This window comes from Trachinotus anak, unplaced genomic scaffold (genome assembly GCF_046630095.1).
Source record: "Trachinotus anak isolate AG129_WGS33_773 ecotype Australia unplaced genomic scaffold, CSIRO_AGI_Tana_v1 ptg000007l, whole genome shotgun sequence".
NCBI classification, from domain to species: Eukaryota; Metazoa; Chordata; class Actinopteri; order Carangiformes; family Carangidae; genus Trachinotus; species Trachinotus anak.
In genome coordinates, this window is record NW_027273858.1 from 24,194,117 (window position 1) to 24,217,178 (window position 23,062).

A 23,062-nucleotide genomic window follows, 5' to 3' on the forward strand; every position below is an offset into this window, starting at 1 on the left:
CAAAAAAAGGGTCTTAGCCCCCAAGTGTGAAGACGGACTGATGAATACCTGTCTGTTATGCAGCTGTCTGTCCACATAGACCTGACCCTCTGTGATGTATCCAGTCAGATCAGGGATTGGATGGGTGATGTCTATTTGACACAAACATGTATTTCATCACAACATATCCAACAAATAAGACCTGAGTTCATTACATTTAAATACAGCAGTAAAATGAATAGAAAGACTACATGTAATGCCTGAGTTGACTGAGTGAAGGACATGTACCACTGAGACACATTCACTGATCACATGGTCACACAGGACAGAGAGAGACTGTCATCTGAAGGACTGTCACTGTAAATCAAGAGGCCGACAGCTCCTGTATCACCAGCAGTGCTTAGTAAAAGCCGACACAATCACCTCCCTCTGATGCAGTAATGGGGACTCCTGCTCAACTAGACAGGAGTAGGGCTTGTTGCTATGGTAACTGGAGGCATCAAAAATGTCTCCTCAGTCCATTTCAGATGCAATCTACAGCAACTGAAACAATGACTCACCAAAAGATGTATGCGTTTAAGAAGAGAAAAAGACAGAAAAATCTGTCTGACCACAATGAAGTTCAGGTAGAGGTAGAGAAAAGCTATTAACGCTGCTTTGGATGTATAAATACATGTGTTATAAACAGAAATCATATCTAGGTCCTCTACATGGCTGGTGGTTGTGAAGACGTCATACTGGTTCAACTTAAAGCAGGAAGCTCAGGCCCTCCTGCTGCTGCTCTCACCGTCATTGGGCATGGTAAGAATGGGGATCTGAGTGATGGAGCCGTTTCTGCCCTCCACACGGCCGGCACGCTCATAGATGGTGGCCAGGTCAGTGTACATGTAGCCAGGAAAGCCTCGACGTCCAGGCACTTCCTCTCGGGCAGCAGAGACCTAAAGGTGAGTGTGGGCAGTGGGAGGGCAACATAAGAGCGGTAAGAAGAAGAAGCTAAAGGATACAAGGTTGTTGACACGGATTTACATTTTATTTTTCCCTTTTCTCTTTTTTTCATCAAGTTTGAGAAAATCTGCATTGAGTAATTTTGGCCACTCGGGAGAAGCAGAGTGAGCTGAGACAGGAAGGGGATTATCACCTTCTATGTGACTGTAGCAAACATGTTAGCAAACCATTGTTTGACTACACATCCAGCAGCCATAGAGCAGCATTCATCTGGAGTAAGGTTTGTGTCCACCTGATCAATCTCATTCCAGTGCTCTCTCTCTTTTAGCTCTGTGTTTGGTCTCCTCCAGCTCCTGAGGGAAACATCTGGCTCTTCAGCTGCTAAATGCTCCACTATGTTCACCAGTGAGTCACTGAGTGTGCCTGTCTGCTGTTTGGTGCAGGACAGGTATGATAGCAACATGACAAAGCAGTGAGAGTGATACTCGGTGTACAAAGACTTTGGGGGTTGATGTTGTTTTTAACCTTTTAAAACCCAAAAACATGAGGGTGAGGTTGTTAGCCAGTCCTGAGTTTAGGGTAACTTGGCTGTTAATGTTCACACTCTGCTAACTCCAGTCAAACTTCTCTGAGGTATCAGTTAGCGCTGTACAGGGCTGTAATAGAATAACAATGATGCTCCAGTATTTATTGACATAGTCTTTTAGAAGGTTCAGCTAGTGAGGATGCTGAGAGTTGTTGAACACTGTATCATGTATGAAGCTCCTGGGTTAACAACAACAATACAGGTGTCAGGTCTCAGTCAAAGGTCACGTCTCCCAATTATGTTCTGTCTGTAAAAATGGTGCAGCTTTAAAGTCCCATGTCCAAGGAAATAAATAAAGACGTTCTATATTAAGTCAGACTAAATCTTCCTGTGCTTTTTTGATATATACTCTTCACTTGTAAACAAGTGGAAGAAATTCTACTGAAATCATTTACTGTTGGAGAGTCAAGTGATGCTAACTCCTTCAGTATCTTTCAGAAGAGGCAAACAGCTGGTTGGAAATGTTGCCATTCTATTTTCAGGCCCTCTGCAAAAATGACCAAAAGTAAATCCTTGTTCCCAAAGTCAAGTGAATTCAGAGAAGGCAAGAAAGAAAATGCATCTCATTCATCGCTGGATTCAAAGGTGGATGGGCAGGCTAAACACTTATGAACTGTAGATTCAATGCAAAACTAAACCGTCATGCACATGAATGGGAACAGAAGTTAAATGTTAATGTCCTCCTGGCTCTTTGTAAGTAATGAAATACCCATCAAGCTGCCTGAGTCTTCGCTGACTATTGGTGCAGCATGCATGTGCCAAGGTTATGGACAGCAATTGCAAGAAGGGAGACATGCACCATTTAAAAACCTACATTGTGCTGCCAGTACAGAAACACAAAAGAGTGAGTCGAGAGGGCCTTACTCCTCGCCATGAGGAGAAAGGAGGGCAGTAGGTGGAGGGGCAGAGAGGGGGACCATTTCCTTTTAAAGCCAAGCGGACAATAATGAAATTAAGGTATTTCCTACACGAATGAAGGACACATTATCCTCCCTTTCAGCAATGAGCACAAGACCTTAGTGAGTCCATCACCTTTGTGCTAATGCCGCAGGGAATTTACACTGGTGTGTTATGTTGACACTCTGTCATACAGTCTGGTGCTTCAACTGCTGCTGGAGTCTTCAGGGAGGATTCAGTATAGCTATAGCATAGTTAAAAAATTACTGCTGTGATGATTACTAACAGTGACAATGAGGCAGACATACCTACATGTGTATACAAAAGCTGGGCTGATACAGCAGCTTGAGTTTTTCTATTCTTGATTTGGCTTTTCTTTGCAGATCACTTCAGGTTCTGGGATATTTTTAGGCTGTCCTGCATGTTTCACGTCTACTCACAGATTTTCAGTTTTGTTCATATCAGGGGACTGTGTTTGAAAAGCCCCTGCCTGTGTTTTTCTTAAAGTGGATCATGGTGGATTTTGAGGTCTGCTTTGGAGCATTGTCCTGTTGCAGAAGCCAGCCTCTTTTCAGTTCCAGTTTCTTGACGCACCAAAGGATATTTTCCTCCAGAATTTAGAGGAATTCATTCTTCCTCCCTCTGTGCAATGATTCCTGGGCCACTGCCAGAATAATTCCACCCTCATGCTAAACCGCTGGCAAAGGCATCTGTACTGTTTTTAATGCCACAGTCACTATTTGATTTTTTCCACCCATGTTTTAAGTCTTGTTTTAATGTTTTAAATCTCCATTGTTGTCCAGAGAGTGAACCACACCATTGCATTAGGTGACATGATCCTTCATCACCATGAACATGTGCTCAATACACTGTTGCTGAAACATTCACGAGAACAAATATGGATTCACCTGCTGCTGAATACAGGCCAGAAAATGTCTGAGAAAATCTACATTGACAAACTGTTTTAGGAAATTACTAAGCCTTTTTATGTGTGAGCCATGTTTAAAGATTGACATTAAGAAAATATTTAAAGATTAAAAAATCCTTTAATCCTTATCCTGTAATTTCACATGTGGTAGAAGTGATTACAAGTGGCTAAAATAATGAGTGATCAAGAGAGAAGATCTGACAGCTCAGACGTTGATGTAGTACATCAAAGTGTTCTGGTAAAGGCCTTCAATAAATCATTTTCTGCTGATAGGCTTCCACCAGTGGTTGCATTAAGCAGACTACATCAAGACTGCTTTTACATTCAGGCCCTGTTCAGAACTGGTATTAACGTGTCCTGAGTGATGCGATCACAAGTGGTCAGCTCTGAGTACGACTGCTCACACCTGGCTTTAAAATGTGTCTCCACATGCATCTCCAGTGACCACTTGCGATCGGATCTCACTTCACTGCTTCATATGCAAATAAACAGGTATGTGGTGTTGTTTTTAGCCAATCTGACAGAAGGGTCCGTTTTCAATGTGCTGTGTGTGTGTGTGTGTGTGTGTGTGTGTGTGTGTGTGTGTGTGTGTGTGTGTGTGTGTGTGTGTGTGTGTGTGTGTGTGTGTGTGTGTGTGTGTTCACACCTGAACTTAGAGCTGTCCACTTGTGAGCGGATCAGGCAGGACTGGCGTTAATGCCAGGTCTGAACAGGGCCTCAGCCTCTTCCAACCAAAGACAAATATTATGAGATGGATAAGCTGGTGGTCGTACCTCTCTCAGAGCCTCAGCATAGGAGCTCATGTCAGTCAGGATGACCAGGACATGCTTCTCGCACTGGTAGGCCAGGTACTCCGCTGTAGTCAGCGCCAAGCGTGGGGTGATGATACGTTCAATGCTGATTGGTCACAGAGAGAGACACATTTTTTTATAATGGACACATAAGAACCTGAGGTCTGAACAAACATTTATTCAAGAGACTGGTCACACATTTCACATTTGTGAATATATAACATCTCCACTGACCTCCATCACTAACAGAAAAACCTTCAGACCTATTTACCAAACAAAACATCAGCTGGTACAGTCACTGCTCTCACATGCCGAGATCATTTCTCTGGAAATCTTACGTGGGGTCGTTGGCCAGGTTCAGGAATAGGCAGACATTGTCCATGGAGCCGTTCTCCTCAAAATCAGACTTGAAGAAGCGGGCAGTCTCCATGTTGACCTGAGACACATGACACAAGTCAAAGTTGAAGGTCCTGAATGACCAGGTATAAAACATGAGCCCACATGATTTGTCTGTTACAGCTGAAGCTTCAAACTTGTTCATGTCCGTTTGCTGTATGTTGAGTTTTCAATATTTATAATTCTATCTATGCAGTTGGCATTTTAGTTTTTACTATACCACTGTTTTGAATTTTACCTTTAAGTAACTCAAGCATTTATCAGACATGAGGCCAACATGTTTTTTTAAGGAGGTGTAGGTATGAATGTGGCTGGAGGAGTCATGAATGTGACACCTTCAGTGTTTTTGCTTTAAAAATAATTTAAAGTCAGTGATGGTCTTGGCTAAAACAAGACAGAAAGTTACACTGTTTTCTTTGAGACCAACATGTCCAGTGTTTTTGTCAAAAATTAATTCAAAGTAAGAAACTCGCTCTCAGGATTAAGACTTCTAGGGCTTTCAGACACCTCACAGCGACAAACTGTCAAACAATTGCAAATAATGGGTTTCAGAGCACGGTGGTGGCGTCGCTGAGCTCTGTCTGAAAGCCCTAAAACCAGATCTAAAAAAAGTAAAAAGAAAACACTGGACCAGAGGGAGCTCTCGCTGTTTTTTGTGTTTGGATAGTTTTCACCATTAAACAGATGCACTGCTGTTAGAGTGTGCACTACGACCTTTAAAATATTTATATCCATGTGCTGACTTGTATAAATTCCCAATTCACCCACAAAGCTACAATGGGATGTGAATTGGTGGAGAAGTAGAAGAGGAGAGGGTTAGCATTTAACGAGTGTGAACCGTGTGTGTGTGTGTGTGTGTGTGTGTGTGTGTGTGGTGGAGGTCAGCATGTCACAAATGGGGTATTAGAGCAGACAGGCGAAGCAGCTGAGGAGGTGAGAACTTGATACTGCAGGGCTGACAGTGTTAAAGGAGCTTTTGAATTAGTAACCTGTCTACATGGCCGAGGGATATGCTCAGAGGTGCAGAAATAACAAGAGGGACTTAAAGGTTAAATCACCTGGTGAATAAAAGACAGAAAGCAGGGTGGGAGAGAGGGTCCAAGGTGTCAGGTCAGGGTTAAGAGGGGGATTAGAGTGACAGATGGGGGAAAACAAATGTTTGAACACTGCCTGCTTACCCCCATGGCTGCGAAGACAATAGCGAAGTTCTCAGCACTGTAGTCCATTACATCCTTGGACTTCTGCACCAGACCAGCCTGGCGACAGATCTGAGCAGCAATCTGGGAGGATGGAAACACACAGCAGGATTTAGACAGTCAGGACTTGTCTGAGTCTTAACAAATGTGACAGATGTCTCTGTTTCTGCCAGAGGGCTGGGGTTTCAACAGCATTGCACTGAATATAAATCCATTATCGAGACCAGTTATTCAATCAGGCTCCTTCTGAATCCCTTATCAAATCTAATTTAGGTTTGGCTTTTACATTTGCAGGTACCTGAGACTGTCAATAACTAAAACTAAAATATTCAGCTAAGATGTGTCATCAACTGTCATCGTCTGAGAGGCACAAACCCTAAAACTTGTAGCTGGAGCCTAATTAATGGAGTCTAAACCTGAAAACCACACAAGAAATGAAATACTAATAACAAGTTTCAAACCCACTGAAGTAACAGGTGTCCAATGCTGACTTTGCACACATCATTTTTCAGCTGTCGACATTGATATATAACATGATAAAAGTCTAACTCTGGTGTTGTACAATCACACAGACCATTTCTCTTGTGACCAATCAGTTATTATTTTAATTAACACTAGTCTATGTTTGTAATTTTTACTGTTGAAAGCTGTGATTTTGTTCGCAAGTAAAAAAGTGTGATGACTAATAAAAGGTTCAATAGAGATTTGTTAGTATTGGATCTTACTGAATCTGACCACCTGGTGGTTTCCATCACTGTACATATGTGACGACTGATTAAAGATTTTTTGACACGGTGACTCAACATCTGGATTCAAGCTATTCTAAAGTGAACAGGTTAGGCTATAAAACCCTAGGATTTCTGTCTATATTAAATCATATATACATACATAAATACATACATACATACATATTGAGAGGTGAATTCATGGATCCAGATGGCACAAATTTTTTTTATTGTCAACAATCTCACGAAAAAACCAGAACAACGTGGCTGTCTGTCTGACTTCCCTGACCGTGGCCAAAGAGGGAGGAGCCATTCTGGGCACAGACAACATCGTGTGACAACTACAGCTTGGATGGACATGAAACTCTCCCAGTTGAATCGTTAGTCCCAACGATCAACAACCGTATCAAAAATAACTGGCTCTTTGATAAAGGTACAAACCTGTGTAGGCCACATGAAAACAGTAGGGGAAGTTAACCACGACTCCAAAGGTTGATTTCAGCAGGAAACATTCAGTCAGAGCTTCACTGCTAATGGCCGACTGTAGGTTCAGACTCACTGTAAACTTTAATTCTGGCACTTTTGGGTAAATTCCACTACTACAGCTCAGTGTTTTGTTTACAACTGCAACAGCTTGATTCTCCATAGCAACACCAGCCGAGGCTATTAGCCCTTAGCCATACCAACGTGACGTGTTGTATTCACGGCGTGTTTGTGTATTTGGTTGTGTTATGAGTGTTTGCAGTGTGTTCATGTATTTGGTTGTGTTGTGAGTATTTGCAGTGTGTTTGTGTATTTGGTCATGTTGTGAGTACTTGTTCCTAGCTGCTCTCAGGGCCACCGCAGTCTTTTCATTGACGCCTGAGGCACGCTGGATGTGTGGCGTGTGCGTCGTGGCTGTGTGTGTTCACACTGGCTGTGTGTCTGTTTACAAAGAGTTTGCAGGAGACTTTAATGTTGGATTTCTCTTCATTAATTCATTTTATTTCTGATTTATTTCTGCCTCTAAAACTCCACTGTCTCCACATGCAGCTGCTGAAATGGTTACATTTTTTTTTCATGTCTGTGACATGTTCAGATTCACCCTGGACATACAGACTGTCGTGGAGAGTGTCAGCTTTCTGTAATATTGATGGTATGTTGTCAAAACAAGCTTATTTCCACTGGTCAACTCTGGTCAACTCTATAGTCTGCTTTAAAATAAACCAAGCTCGAGGTGATTTCAATCAAAACCTCTGATGTTCCTGTTCAGCCTGTACATCATTCAAACTCTGCACTAAGTAGCTTTGAAACATAACAACAATGCACTGGAAAAAGTGTGGTGAGAGTGACGGAGGTGAGAAAAGCACTGACATCCTACTCATGAATGAGGGAATCTGTGTCTGTGTGCATTTTTGATTCCTTGCCAGCTGAGTTGCTGAGGTAGAGTCAACTGTGAGGTTTTTTTGCATGATAGGAGATCCCTCTAGATGCCTTTACAGCACTTGCTGTTACCATGGTAACCACATTTTCTTTTGAATTGAGACACAACCCTTCGATGATGTCACCGATGACATTATCAGAAGTAATGATTCAGTTTGACAGCCATTGTACTGGTTACATTTATTTTAATATCCATTACTTATATGTTCCTGCTCCTACGTACAAAGAAATATATATTTACATAATTTTTTTTTTTCCAACTTTACTTTCTACTTACATTTGGGAAACAACTGACGTTTGCAGATCACAAATCAATCAAATCCTCACCAAAGTAAGGAAACATAGTCTTGTTTGCTGTGTAAGTAACAGTTGAAAAAGGTTTTAGTGGATATTAAAGCATCTCCCGAGGAAAATACAATGACCAAATGTTCTTGTTACTGTCTGATAATGGTTTCGCATTGTGAGAAGGTAACAGCATTTAATTTTGTCCCTGAGCACTGACATGTAAAGAACTGTGGGAGAGAAAAGAATAATACAATGGTCAACATTGGTTTCTGAATCCTCTTTTTTTAGCTGAAGAGCAGCCAATGGTCACTCAAGAAACCTCAATTGCACTGGAGTGGCTCAGTAGTTTGAATCAATCAATCAGCTCAACAAAATGGAGTTGTCTTTGAGGCCATTTTTTTTAATTTCATTTTATTTTTCTTTTTGCCTTGAGATGATTCCCAGAGTTGTCCTACTTAAACTAGCATACTGTGTCAATCTAGCTGGATATAACAGATCACTCTCCTTCTTTCAGTATGACCTGATCTTGAGGGTTTAATTTCCACTCAGCCACAACAGAGCTGTGTGTGCTGCACAGATGTCAGCCACAATGATTGCAATACACACTGAAGCAAATGCGAAAGCTGAGTGAATGCCAAACATGCACATTGAATTTGGTTGAAGTACTAATCCCACAAACAGACAGACTTCCTGCTGAGGGATGTCTGTCATGTTCATAATGCTGTCAGGTCGTTTATACCACTTGCAATGAACTATTAAATATTTTCCTTCACTTGAACTGCTATAATGAACATGAAATGTGAAGGTATACAGGACACTTGTGAAATGTTTAACATAAGACATTAATTTTAATTGTGATGCATGAAAAACCCTGGAAAGAAAGCAGAACTCAAACTGTCACATGACAGCTGACACACATGAACAACCTGACGCATCAATGTTAAACATTTCCAGTGTGAGACTGCCATAGCAATAAACCACCCAAACGCTTTCATCTTCAGATGTCGCAAACGTTTTCATTTGATTGAAACTGTGTTGTAATTTGAACATGGAGGTTCACTTCTGACCTTGGAAACATAATTTAATTTCTGTAGTTCAGTGTCTGACGAGTTTGCCAGTTTAAAAATGAAGATGACAACACACTTAAAAAAAAATTAATGTAAGTAACAAAAACTGCTTGGTGTAAACAATAAAATGTCAGTGGCTCATTTCACATCCTTTTTTTCAGTTCACGTGTTTTCATTTTATCAATTAATATTTGTCACTTCCACCCCTCATATCCTTCTATTGAGTGCAAAAGGGTTAGAATCCACAAATTGCCACTTATGGTTATATGGATTATAATTATTATCATTATTATTAGAAGCTGAGCACCGACCGGTGCCAGGACCCTATTGAAAGTACTGTGTTTATTATTATTTTCAGTACTACTATTCTTAGGACAAAATACTCACGCTTTTGAGAGGTTAAAGGTGCTTAAAAAAACTCACAAAACTTTGCACCTGTGTCAGACGTTTGAAAATTGACATGTTTTATGGCTCTTGTGCATGGGTGTGGCAAAATGGCTTGATAGCACTCCCTGTAAAATTTCAACAAAGTAGCCCTTGAGGTATGTTTCCCAACCTGTACAAAATTTGGTAGAGACATGAAAGATCACAAAACTTAAAAAAAAGTGTAATGTTGTAATAACCTAAAGCCAACAGGAAGCTGGCCACAGTGATTTTAGTGTGAGATTGTGGCAATCACAGTAGGACATTAATCACACTTCACACTGCTCCCTCTTGAGCCACAAAATGCTTTATACAACATTTTTGATATCCATTTGTACTCTCCTACCTGTGAACACATTCTGATGTGTAAAATAGCTGGAGTTCAACTTTACCCAACAATTTAACAATCAAAGAAATAACTACTATATAAATACTTGCTGATTTATAGCCCAGCAATACTGTTTACCACTCAGGTATTAAGTTGGAAGTCTGTTACTTTTACTTTTACTAATTTCCTCATATTGAGAGAATATTCCCAGGATGCTGGTAATCAGGTATCAGGTGGACTTTACCCTGTTGAAATAAAGTGGTTTGGTGGTCTCACCTCGTTGTGTGGCAGCCCAGCGGCTGAAAAAATTGGGATCTTCTGTCCTCTGGCGATGCTGTTCATGCCATCAATGGCTGAGATGCCAGTCTGGATCATCTCCTCTGGGTAGATACGGCACTGAGGATTTATGGGCTGCCCTGGAAAACACAGAAACACAGTTTCTCTTAGAGACCCCAAGAAAACTAATGACAAGCTTCCATGTTCATCATGGTTAAAAAACAGACAGGTATTTTAATTGAATCATTAATTATTGTGTAATTATGAGCTTTCCTATGTTTGTGAGGCATGTAATTGTTGCTGAGAGGAGTTGATTGTATTTAACATAAATTTTTGAGGTGGTAGTTCAGGGGTATGGTCAGCAAGGTAACATAGAATATAAAAACTTTACTCCTAAATTATAATAATAAATGTAACAAGTATCGACAGTTGGACAACAGGTCATTGAGGTCATACCCATAATGTCCAAGTAGTCCTCAGCCAGAACACTGGGCCCACGGTCGATGGGTTTGCCTGAGCCGTTGAACACACGCCCTGAAAAGAAAAGATGTTCTTCTTTGAGCCAAGAAGGAACCAACATTGTTGTGTGATAATGAGCAGCTATCTGCTCTATCACAAAGTTAAATTCAAAGGTGCCAACTAAGAAACTCTAATTAGATTAATTAGATGACACTTCCAACCAAATCTGATCTGTTCTGTTCTGTGTCAGACTCAGACAGATGAGTGCTCCTGATGGCTCTTGTTGAGTCTACAAGTAGCAAGTACAAGTAATTATAAATTCATGGACATGATTAATGATATTTCAAAAACAAAAGCATGTTTACTCGATACAGCTGTACAAATGTATGTAACCTTGTGCTGCACTGAGATGATCACACCGATTGAGACATTCAGGAGGAGCATTCAGTAATGTTTTGCTTTTACCATTCACAGAGTAGCTTGAAAACATTAGAAAAATGAGCAAATTGAAGGGAAATGCAGTACAACATTAGCATTCAACATATTTTAATCTTTTCATCTTTGTGTTTCAGAGCATCAAAGATGAGGTGGATATAAGTATAATCTGTAGAGTGCAATCTCTAAATTTGGATTAAATTTGCCATGTGAAGTCTGCTGATCATACCCAACATGTCCTCCGACACCGGGGTACGCAGGATATCGCCGGTGAACTCGCAGGCTGTCTTCTTGGCATCAATGCCTGATGTTCCCTCGAACACCTGTACAAAAACAGACACAAGCAAATAGGATTTTTAAAAAATCTCCAGACAGTTGGTCCACCATGGTTACAGGTGTAGTCCACATTTCTTTGAGCATGAACTCAAAACGAGAGCAAGAGTCAACAGACACTCAAACTGCACTTCTGCAAGATGCTAACATAAGCGTGCTAACATGTTTACAATGATAATACTAGCATGTTAATATTTAACAGGTACAATGCTCATCATCTTTACCATGTTGGTATAGCATGTTGGCATGTTAAGATTTCCTTATTAGCACTAGACACAGTGCAGGTGGGGATTATGGGACTGGCGTAATCTTTCAGGTATTTAGTCACAGACCAAAGAAAGTCTGGGTATAGAAACTTGCAATCAAAGTGCCATCTATAAATGTCATCTCCCTTCCACCTTCTGCTCTCATGCAGTCTCATATCAGTTCACTCCACCTCTATGTCAGGGTCAGCGCTGTATGTCACCTGACATGACTCGAGTAGTAACAAGACATCCAAAAACACTGCAGACTATTATCTCCTAAAAATCGCTGATGCATGGCAGCTGCTAGATATAAGGGGTTTGTCTTTCCATCATTAAGTGCACCAGGTGCCCTTGTTGCCTTCATTATTTATGATTAAATATTATGATTAAAAACTACAACGGCTGTTGCAGTGGATCTAATCATCCCGACACTCAGCAGATCAATCACCACGTTTAGTTGGAATGATATCACAAGAGGAGAAAACCTGGCTTTATTCACATAACATCACTGAATGGAAACACAGAGCATCTGTATTTGTGTTTGATTTTTCTAAAAATAAAATAAATACATCAAAATTGCTTCTATTTTGTGCGAAATCACAATGGAAATGCAGCAGCTGTGGTGCTCCTGGCCAGGTCCACACCAAACACGCTGGACCTCATCTGATCTAAACTAAATTATTTGGTTTCATCTGACCAAAGAACGAGCTGCCAACATTCATTAGGCTTCTTTTCATCTGCTTTGGCAAAGTGTAATCTTGCATTTTTGTGTTTTGTGAGCACTGGTTTATTTCTTTGCCGCCATCTGTAGAGGTCGACTTCATGCAGTGTCCTTCACACTTTCTGATCAGAGACTGAAACACCAGTTTCCACAGATAATTCCTGTGCCAAGTCAGAAGCCCTTACCCATCTGTTTTTCAATACAAGGTTGCATAAATAATGAACTGTGCTTAAGGTCATTTTGTGTGTCACTCTAACCTACTGATATTAGTAGTATGACTCTCCCTTCATGCCCTATCCACTGCTGCAGCTGTGTTTCAGCTCATGATCAATAGCCCGCTGATGCTCTTGTTCCCTCTCACAACCTTTTTCTTACCCACTCAGGTTGTTCTTTACCATGTGGAGCCATGTTGCATTCGACACAACCCAGTCCAAAACTGAGAAAGCTGTGGGGTCCACAGGATATTTGATAACCTTGTTCATGCAACTAGCCTCAACTGGAAATCACAGTTGTGATGTTCTTTGTTTTTGTTTTTTGTTTTTTTTGGTGGTTTTATTGCACTGAGGTTGTTCTTGGGGGCCGTGTTTTCAGTGTAGTCCATCTGTAGTTGACCTGTTTTTAATGAGTCATAAGAAAAAATGCATTTCAATTGAAAAAGAATGCAATTATTCTAAGATGCTACTGTTCTGAACCATTTAACATTTTAATGACTGTATATCGTTTATTTTCTTTTTAAAGAACCACTGTAGAGGATTCAGTGCCATCTAGTGGTGAGGTTGCAGATTGCAACTAACTGAATACCCCTCCCCGCACCCCTCCCTTTGAAATCGTGTCGGAGAGCCTATGGTAGCCTTCAACTAACGTGAAAACGTGAAAGGGAAGAGATGAGAGGCTCATTCTATGCTGAAACAAGAATCTTTGTCCCTTAAAATCCCTCTAAATCCTTTAAAGCTGGACACTGCGGTTTTTAGCAAATGTTACTCCAACAAGAGTAAAGTGTATTTATATGGGACCATTTTCAGCTGTAGACTAATACACATTAGGTGCCATAGCGAGTATTTAAAGCAGGAGGAACCTTAAACAAGAGGTGCAACAGGCGCTGGTCAGTCAGACATTACAAACCGTTTCTTACCTGTACGACTGCCTTGCTTCCAATCACCTCCAGGACCTGCCCACTCCTCTTGGTGCCATCCGGCAGGGTCAGGTGAACAATCTCTGCGTATCTGGGGAACTAGTTTTAAGAGACAGAACACAGTTTCACTACAGCTAACTTCTGAAGACACATTTTTAGTTTGAATGGTGTTGCCAATCCCAACCTCATTAATAAATTCTCTAACTGAATCTTCACAATAAATGAATATAAATTAATAAGAATGAGTAGTAATATGAGAACTCATTGATGGATATACAGTTTGATTAAAACATAACTTATTAGCAACCTCACCTTCACATTATCCAGGATGACCAGGGGTCCATTAACGCCCGACACAGTGGAGTAAGCTGAAATAGGAGAATTACATAGTTCATTCAATTCTTTATTTCAAGAGGCCACAGGACAGTAAAATAAGGCAGTGCTGACGATATTCCCATTTCCTTATGAAGCTGAAAGCCTCCAATGGGCTCAAGTAGACCTCATCACCAATACACTTAATAATCACAAGCTGACCTTTCACAGTGAGATGTAAACAGCTTTCATGCACTTCCAGGCCCAAATGTCAAAGGCAGGCAAATGTCAGGAAAAAATGCATGAAATTCACTCACAAATGATGAGGACAACAGTGGCGCATGGTTCGCTCTGAGCCTCACAATAACAGACTACTAAATGAAGGGTCATCACTGATGAAGGTTAGTGGAAAGAGCCTGTGGCCTTCCCCCATATCAAACAATAATAACTGCAGCAAGATGTACTGAAAGAACATACCAGAGCTCAATGAAAACTACACATCTTTGCACAATGCCATTTCCCTGAACTGCAGCTGCTGTGTATTTCTGTCATCACTAATAAGATGACACAGTAACTCACTTCTTTTTTATCATTAATGAAATATACAGCCACACTGGTTTTTGTTAAAGTTACTTAATGTGAGTGTGTTTGATAGTGTTAAAGTGAATGACAAAGCATTTCCATTCAGGTACTACAAATACCCATCAGATATGAGTGATGTAAAGATTAGTCATAATTCTGACAGTTAGCTATTATGAATGGTGTATGTTGAGGCGAGCAGAGAGAAAGGACAGGGCCAGGGGAGGGGACACTGCGGCTGGACTCTGGACCCAACAGATGGCAGCTGGTGGTGTAACTGCGACAACATGCCAAAAGAGTGCTTTTTTCTGCCATGACTGGGACAACAGGAACCACTGACTGAGGAGTTGGAGTAAAGCAGTGATGTTGTGGATGAACCCATATGATAACAAGCCATCCTGATTTCAGCACTCACCTGAATGCCTGTGTGTTGGGCTGGTGGCAGGAGGCCCTTCTAAGTTAGTAATTTTACTGTCACCGTGATAAACCTCTGGGGAGTTAGAAAGGGTGTACATTGCTGTAATCGGACTTAACTGATATTCATCTTTTATTTCAGACAGTACAGACTGAGTCCTTTCTTGAGGGGGAGAGCGTCTGGGTGAGAGGACGGTCATTTCCCACCTGCGTTGTGCTGCCTATTAGAGCAACTACCACTTACTCTGGGTTCACGGATATGGACGATCCTGAGGCCCTGATAAAACTCAGACTCTTTCTATACTTCATTGCAAATTAACATTACATTAATACCAGAGAAGACTATAAAGCTACATGTACCTGTTATTATTAATTTTCTACAGAATTTCTCCTGTATAGTCAAGTTGCAGCATAACACTACATCTGAGTGGACAAGTCCTGCTACTGTCTGGAGGAAGGCAGACATAACACTTGGCTGTCCAGTAAAAGGGCAGCAACATCTCAAAGATGATTAGGAGAAATGAGAGGCGCCTGACCTCGATTTCAAGTATCAAAGGAAAGGGTCTGAATACTTGTGTCAGTTTTACATTTTTTCAAAATTTTCAAAGAATTCTTAAATCATTTTTGCAGTGTTTTTTTATTTATTTATTTATGTTGCAGCCTTTTGTTGCAACTGGAAAAATTGAAGGGGTCTGAAGACATCAGAGGAGGCAGGGTTGGTTGCTCCTCCTCTATTTTCAAGAGGGGAGATTACAATATAAAAAAAAAGAGTAATTGCATGAGGTAAAGCAATACCAAATCTCACTATCATTTATATAAAAAAAAAAAAGGAAAAAAAAAGAATGTGTCTCTCTTCTTCAGAAAAAAAATCCATGATTCAAATTCTGATTCTTATGTCAATTTTATGTACTTAAAAATGCAAAAATCTGAAGCTCCAACAGAGGATGTCATCCCAGACCAATCAACAACCTGCATACGTAATGTATGCAGGTTGTTGTTGTGACATTGCGATGAAGTGGCAGTAACTGTCAGCAACAGATTCATACAGGAGAAACATATCAATTGCAAACTACTTTCAAACACACAACTAAACAGAAAGAGAAAGGGACTGGATCCCAGTATGGGCAATGTCGGCTTGAGTGCGGCACAAGATGCACAGCATGGAGGGTGTTTCAGTGAGTCAAAGGTGACTGCTTTGATTTACAAAGCAGGAAATATGTCATTTATTGTTATATCTAATATATTTGAAATATTTTGGGATCACTTAACTAGACAGAGGTAAAACTACATGTCATATTTGCAACACACACAATTTTACAATCAACATTTCATGCAAATGTTTCAAGACCAAAGTATAACAATCACTGACAGCTTCTGTTTAATTTGGGAAGCAGTTAGAAAATGCTGCAAATAAACCTGAGTAAAATAAGTCCTAAATAAACAGATCATATGTCTGGACCCAACCTGCTCTTTTCTTTGAATGAAGCAATATGCTTTGCTTGAGCTTGCAGGGAATGCACTGCCCCTGCCCCTGCCCCTGCCCCCTGCCCCCCCCCAAAAAAGAAAAAAAAACTACATCTGCACATCTGCAGACGTAGTTTTTTTTTTTTTTGGAAATGCAAAGACATGGGAGAGGGTGGGGAGCTCGAGGTGGCAGCATTGTTTGCACTGGGTTTTCTATCATGGTCTGGTGTTCCTCTTTATCTGTGAACTGTCAATCTCAGGGCTGATATCAAAGGCGCGGGGAAATTAGAACAGACTGGTACGAACATAAAGCACTAAAGCTTAGCGGGGTGCATCCACTATGCCACTAATTAGGCAGAGGCCAACAAAATAACCTGTCAATGCACTACAATATTGCAGCCATTTCCCACACACACCTGCATTTCGCCCCTATTAGCCAGTGTGCGTGTGTGCGTGTGTGCGTAGTGGGAGGCGGTGGTGAGACGCTGGGGCAGAGACTGTTGAGAGAGCAAGATATATAAGATGAGAAAATGATATCTAGATCCATTCTAACTTTTGTCTGCAGCTGCAGTATCATATACAACAACACAGATTCCATGTGAACAACCTGCTCCTCTGTGTTGAAGTAATAACAACAGTGTGATGGGAGAATGTGAGGGGATGGTATAAAATGCAGATCAGTCTTAACCATGTAGCCAGAAATATAAAAGTCACTATACTACATACAAATGCAGGTATAATAAATTCACACTGTGTACTTATTCTACAACAGGACAACATACAAGTCAACTACAGTCGGTCATCTGTCAATTCTGCTGTGAGGATCAGAGCATGGCCAAAAAAACTGCTCCAAGAATTATTAAGGACTCTTTTCATGACTGACATTGTTTTACTTCAACCTCAGACTGCTCCTCATACCTCAACAGGCTATTTACAAAAAACACAACAACAAAAAATACTTATCAAAATTCCATAAAATTTTCACAACACTGCAGTTTTTCATTCCCCCTCACCAATGGCAGATTGTCTATGGTGGCCATGTTTATAAAAGGACTTAATAACTACACTTAGCCTAAAAATTGCCCACAGATCTCTAAAGAGATACATATGGCTATTTCCTGAGCAGTGAAAATAGTGCTGCAGGGAAAATGGGGCGACATAATCATACAGGAACCTCTCAGAAATCCATAAGTCCGTGGATTTTTTGCCAGACTTTGCCAACAGTGACAGGAGGAGGTAAATGTTATTGTAAGACATTTTAAGTGACTCTGACCATCAAGTTACATTTGACCACAGCAAAGTCACATCAGAGACATACAAACAAAAAGGATCAGTTTAATAAACTAATGATCAATCAGTATTTTGTGATGTAATAATTTGCCTTGTTTACCTTTTTAGTTACAGATTTACTGAGAGAGTATACTGTCTCTCGTGGCTGCAGCTGTCACACAGTATCTACAGGATTAGTCTTTGAAAATGCTGATCAGAAGTGTGAAAGGGCAGCTATATGATGCAGCACTTGCTGTCTGAATTCAGGTGAAAGTGAAACCTGACACTTATCATTTATGAATTTGCCTTGATATCTAAATGTTTCTATGCACTTTACAGTCAGTGTGGTTGTTTTACTGGTCAACAACCACTGACAAACTGATGACACAAGAACCCTATTGTCAAAAACTACATACTACATACTTTCCACCATATAGTACACAATTTAATTCTGCCCTAATATCTACATTTGGCCAACCTGAAGAATTGGGAGATATATCAACTGCTGTATATGTTTGATTCCTTAAAGCAAATTTACATTTGGTGGCACTAAGACTTAAGTGTGTATAATTTCTGAATGAGTACTTCCAGCAGGATTAAAGGCCTAACACTGGCTCTCTATAGTAGCCCATCATTACATGACTGAAAAAAAAAAACAAAAAAAACAGGACACTTACATAGACCTGTGATGATAACAAAAAATGGTTTGCTCTCTCATTTCACAAGATACAATTGCTCAATGGCCTATATGTTCATGAGGTGTGAAGTAGCAACATTTCCCATTAGGTTTGGAAAACTTTCTCCACCCCTCTTTTGCTACTTCAGTTCAAGTGCAGCAGTTCCCTGGCTTGGCATGCAACGGCAGTGTGGGTCACCCTGCAGCCTGTTCAGCTGCCAGAGCTCTTTGTGTACAAAGATGTTAATTGGTCCTAATCCGCCACTAGAAGCTGTTTTGGTAGCCTGACCTCGCACCCTGAAGGACACCTTGGTGTGAAATACTAAAGAGCCTATTCAAGTGCCAGAGAAAAGAGGCACAGAGCATTCCAACACAATTCAATTTCCCAGCTGAAAGAGGGGGGGACTCGAGGGGTGGGGTGGGGGGGGGGGGGGGGGGGGGCTGGAGCTGGGATGGAGATGAGGGTGCATCATCATTCTCACAATAAATGAACGCTACAAAGCAGTGGCTGCTGTGATGTGCAGGCTCACAATCACGCCTTAGCCTCTACTTCAAGGGATTCCCACAGCCCCACTGGACATGGGAATGCTAATTGCCTCAAGCCTACAAGCAGTCCTCACCCCCACCTCACCTCCCCACATACACACAGCCAAAAGCATGCAACAGTCCATAAACCAACATGATTAAATTACTTACGATCCTCAGACTCATTCTACAGCCTTTGTTGTCGCTGTCAGGCTGAAGGTAGCTGCCCAAAATATAATACAGTCTACCACAGGTCCACAAACAAACGTGTAACTACACTACACCGATGGGATTGTGTATTTACCCTCTTCTCCACACCTTCAGTGGCAAGCAATCTGGAAACAGATCGTCTACTCTCAGTTGTACTCAGCTGATTAGTTGCAGAAAATACTACAAACAAGGAAAACAATGGCACTTGTTAACATGCAGAACTTCACTGTAAAACAGCTGGTTGCAGAGACAACAAGGTCAGTAAACACTTGTCATGCTGCTTTAACTAGTGGTAGCTGAGGCTGACAAAACCCAATCAGGGAGCAACCTGACTACATCATCATTTCCAAAGGTCTCAGTTTCTGCCCGCCCAGACTACAACCACTACAACGCAACCCTGGCATTTTCAAACTACAACGCGGTCAGCAGCTTTTCCAAAACTCTTTTCTGGGCTCCATATCTCTGGAGTAGTGTGGACAGGAGGTGAAAATGTAGCACAAGAGATGTGTTTCAAAACCAAAACGTAGTAATGTGGATGTAGCCTTAGATTGAAAGGCTGTGATGACAGAAAAGCTGTGATGATATGGACATGTAGAAGCTCAGTCATTAAAGGATAGGATTGGTTTACCATAATACAACACTCATATGCCATATCGATGTTGAGAGATTTGTATTGTTTCTCCTCACATAAGCCAAGGAAAGATGCCTTCACAGAGTTTGTACAACGTAAAAGTCATCAAACAGCTTTATCTTTGTTGTTATCGTAATTTTGTCAACTACAGAGAACAACCCAAAACACTTCCACACTCTGCTTTTCAGATGCTGCAGGGTCATGATTATCCAAACAGCATAGCCTTGCTCGTTAGTGTCCTCCTCCATTTGTATTTGTTAGTTCAGTTTATTGAACAGGGTCAAGCTGACAGTGAATTTTGAGAGCATCCTCTCCTGGGCTCTAATTTAATACTCAATTCTGAAACCAAATAGGTCATTACAGAGACTGAAGGAAAAAAATGTCTCCATTTATCAATGTCACTGCTTGTACAGAGGAAAATACTCGTCCATCACCTGACTCCATCAGCATGTCTCAAACCAACAGGCTATGTCAGCATCAACAAGGGTTTATCACAAGGTATTCTGGGAAATGTAGGAATGATCATTAATACTTGACTGGATGCAGAGACAAAAATCATTACTGTGTTTGCGTCTTAGCCCCTCCCCTACACATGGAGCAGAACTTTCCAGCAAGTGTTAACAATCCCTCCGCAACCACCGATGGACAGACGTCGACCCCAAATGAAAGTCAGTACAAAACATCTGTGTTTTTTGTGTTTGTTTTTTTTAAACACACACAATCTCAGGACTAGAGTCCTCCTCCTGGTTTTGACAGCCCCACAAAATGAGACAGGCTTTTACCCTACAGGTACCTGTGTACCTGTAGGGTTAAAAGACAAACCAAACACTCATAAATGAGATTATCTTACTTCCCTGTGTGTCTGCAACGTTCATTTATTCCTGGCAGCCTAGCAAATTAATTTTTAGCACTGTGCTAATCCCCTCTGCATAACATTACATATGTCTCTTAATTTGTCAACAGTAATCATGTGGGTAACCTCGTCAGAAAAATAGCGACATCCATGAAAAACAGCAACTGTAAAATGGCCACAAAAATGGCAACAAGCAGAGATGAGATAGACACGGCTCTACATGTTGTTGTTAGTTCAATCAACCATCATGAAAAACGTCAAGAATTCCCAGAAACAACAACCACAGCTTCAGTGTCAACTGAAAATGATGTTGGTGAGATGAAACATAAAACTGTTCATACTGAATTCTTCAGCTTGATCCTGACCATCAACATTGTGATGACATGTTTAAGAAAAGACCCCACTGCTTTCTATTTCCTAGAAGCCGTGTTTCCAGAGGACAGATATGGTCACAATCAATTAACTGCACTATAACATAGCTCTTTAAAACTATAGCACAATACTCAGAAGTCTTCTGACCATGGAAATGATGAGTTACATATGTTTTTGAGATAAGATTGAACAGAGCATGCCAGAAAAAGATCATAGTAAAAGTGCATACTATATTTTCAGATATCAGATTATATCATTAGCAATGTTAAAGTGCAGCAGAACTTTCCTCTGTTTCTGATTCAGTGGATACAATATTCAAACTACAACCAAGAACAACAGTTTTTGGGTAATAGTGTAAGATTTTAGACCACTGATACAGTGTCACGCTGCTGTTACAGTCCAACGTTTGGAGGAAGTTAAGCAGTGGAACAGGGAATTTCCTGTATTTGAAAATACACTTACTTCTCTAAATGACCCAACAAGTCTTAAGACAAAGTGTGTCAGGAAATTAACAATGAGCGGTCAGCAAAAGAGAAGAAGTGAGAAACTCACAAAGATGAGTTTCTGTTCATGCAACAGAGAGAAATGGTGTCAAATCCTTAGCCCACATTTTAATGTTCTTTCATGAAAAGAATGGCAAACGCCCACGGCAGAGTCTTTTTTTCTACTGACAAAGTAGCTGCTTAAGCCTAATTAGAATGTGGATTATAGAACTGTTACAAAAATAACATTGATTTTATAGAAATTACTTTCATAGTGACAGATGAGACATTTGTTTACCGTGACTATATTATTACAATTAATTAAATCTGTACAAAGAAGTATAGTGCCTTGCTCCATGTCTTTTCATAGCACTAAATGACAGAATGCACTACTAAAACAAAGACAAGCCATTTCTTGGGCTAATAGCTTTTGTCACATTTGACATGAGAGAGACAAAGGCCTCTTAAAAGAAAAGACTTGGTCTGATGAGAAATGTCTTTATTTGTTTATTTTCCTGCTCTGTCTCGGAGTGGCTTTTCAATAGCTGCCTCTCTTAGAGCTTTGTCAAGTCAATAAGGTAGTGAAAAACCATCTCATTATCGTGATCTTATAGACTGTTTGACGCCTGGCATCTGGCTATAATGAACAAAGTCTCTGTGATTTCCTACACTCCACACTGACAGATGTTTGCTTCAACCTAACACCAACATGGCAGATTCTGAGGTTATTTGTCATGTGCAGATCGTCATTCTGAGATATGCTATCACAAATAATACTGAGTTTGATAGAAAAGACATTCTGTCTCTAATAAATCAAATCATGACATCAACTGTGTCTCGATTCAGGGGCCACACCCGTCAAAGGCTGCGTTTGAAGACCAATGTCATCACAATGGCGTGACAAGGCTGTCCCATTTTGAAGGCTCTTTCAAATGTGTTAAAGAAATGCCCCCTTCGTTTCCTGGGCAATGAAGGATTCAACAGGTGGATCCTTAGTGGCCCAACTTATCCCAAGATTCATTGCGCACCACTGATGAATCACTTTTTAAAGACAGAAATAGGCAGACTCCACAAATAGAACAGCGGCCAAGGATACACAGGAAATCCTTCGTCTTCAGAGGCCACACCTTTTTGATATTGGTGCTGATACCGATACCTTCACTTTGGCTTCAATTCTTAATAATACCTTTATTCCAATTCTGTTATTTATTTATTAATTTATTCATTTTTAATTTTTTTTTTGACCGGGAGTTGAACCCGGGAACCTACCTGCCCACTTGGTATGCACCCTAACCATTCCAATTCTTAACAATACTTTTCAATTCTCAACAATATATTTTTTTCCATTTTCAACAATTCTTTTTTCCAAGTCTTAACAATTCTCTTAACAATACTTTTTTCAATGCCAATTTATCAAATACATTTTACATCACAGTATTGTCATCAGGGTTATTTTGGTTTGGGCTTTGAGAAACCACAAAATTATAATAGAATGGTTTAGTTCCAAATTAGTTGTGTAAAGTTAGGGTTTGGTGAAAGAGTCTAATAAATGAAGCTATCGAGCTGCATTATACAAAGAGCAGGATGTAACATTTTTACTAAAATTTGGGATATCAGCCTCTGCTGCATTAACTTTGGCTATTCTTTTTTTTGACTGTTGTGAATCACCCAAATTTAAAAAGGTGCTATAGTTAATTGCCAGACAA

General features: G+C 40.5%; 1 protein-coding gene across 1 annotated transcript in view; it reads right to left on the minus strand.

Annotated features, from left to right (window-relative positions):
• Nucleotides 1-23,062, minus strand: part of atp6v1ba (ATPase, H+ transporting, lysosomal, V1 subunit B, member a) — a 33,613-nt gene that overhangs the window by 6,155 nt on the left and 4,396 nt on the right. Inside the window, exons 2-11 of the mRNA XM_071481542.1 lie at nucleotides 13,882-13,937; nucleotides 13,570-13,668; nucleotides 11,368-11,461; nucleotides 10,701-10,778; nucleotides 10,245-10,384; nucleotides 5,701-5,802; nucleotides 4,465-4,562; nucleotides 4,109-4,232; nucleotides 767-917; nucleotides 49-131 (exon numbers count right to left, since the gene is read on the minus strand). Coding sequence (XP_071337643.1) covers nucleotides 49-131; nucleotides 767-917; nucleotides 4,109-4,232; nucleotides 4,465-4,562; nucleotides 5,701-5,802; nucleotides 10,245-10,384; nucleotides 10,701-10,778; nucleotides 11,368-11,461; nucleotides 13,570-13,668; nucleotides 13,882-13,937 — 1,025 coding nt within the window. The remainder of the gene's footprint in view (nucleotides 1-48; nucleotides 132-766; nucleotides 918-4,108; nucleotides 4,233-4,464; nucleotides 4,563-5,700; nucleotides 5,803-10,244; nucleotides 10,385-10,700; nucleotides 10,779-11,367; nucleotides 11,462-13,569; nucleotides 13,669-13,881; nucleotides 13,938-23,062) is intronic.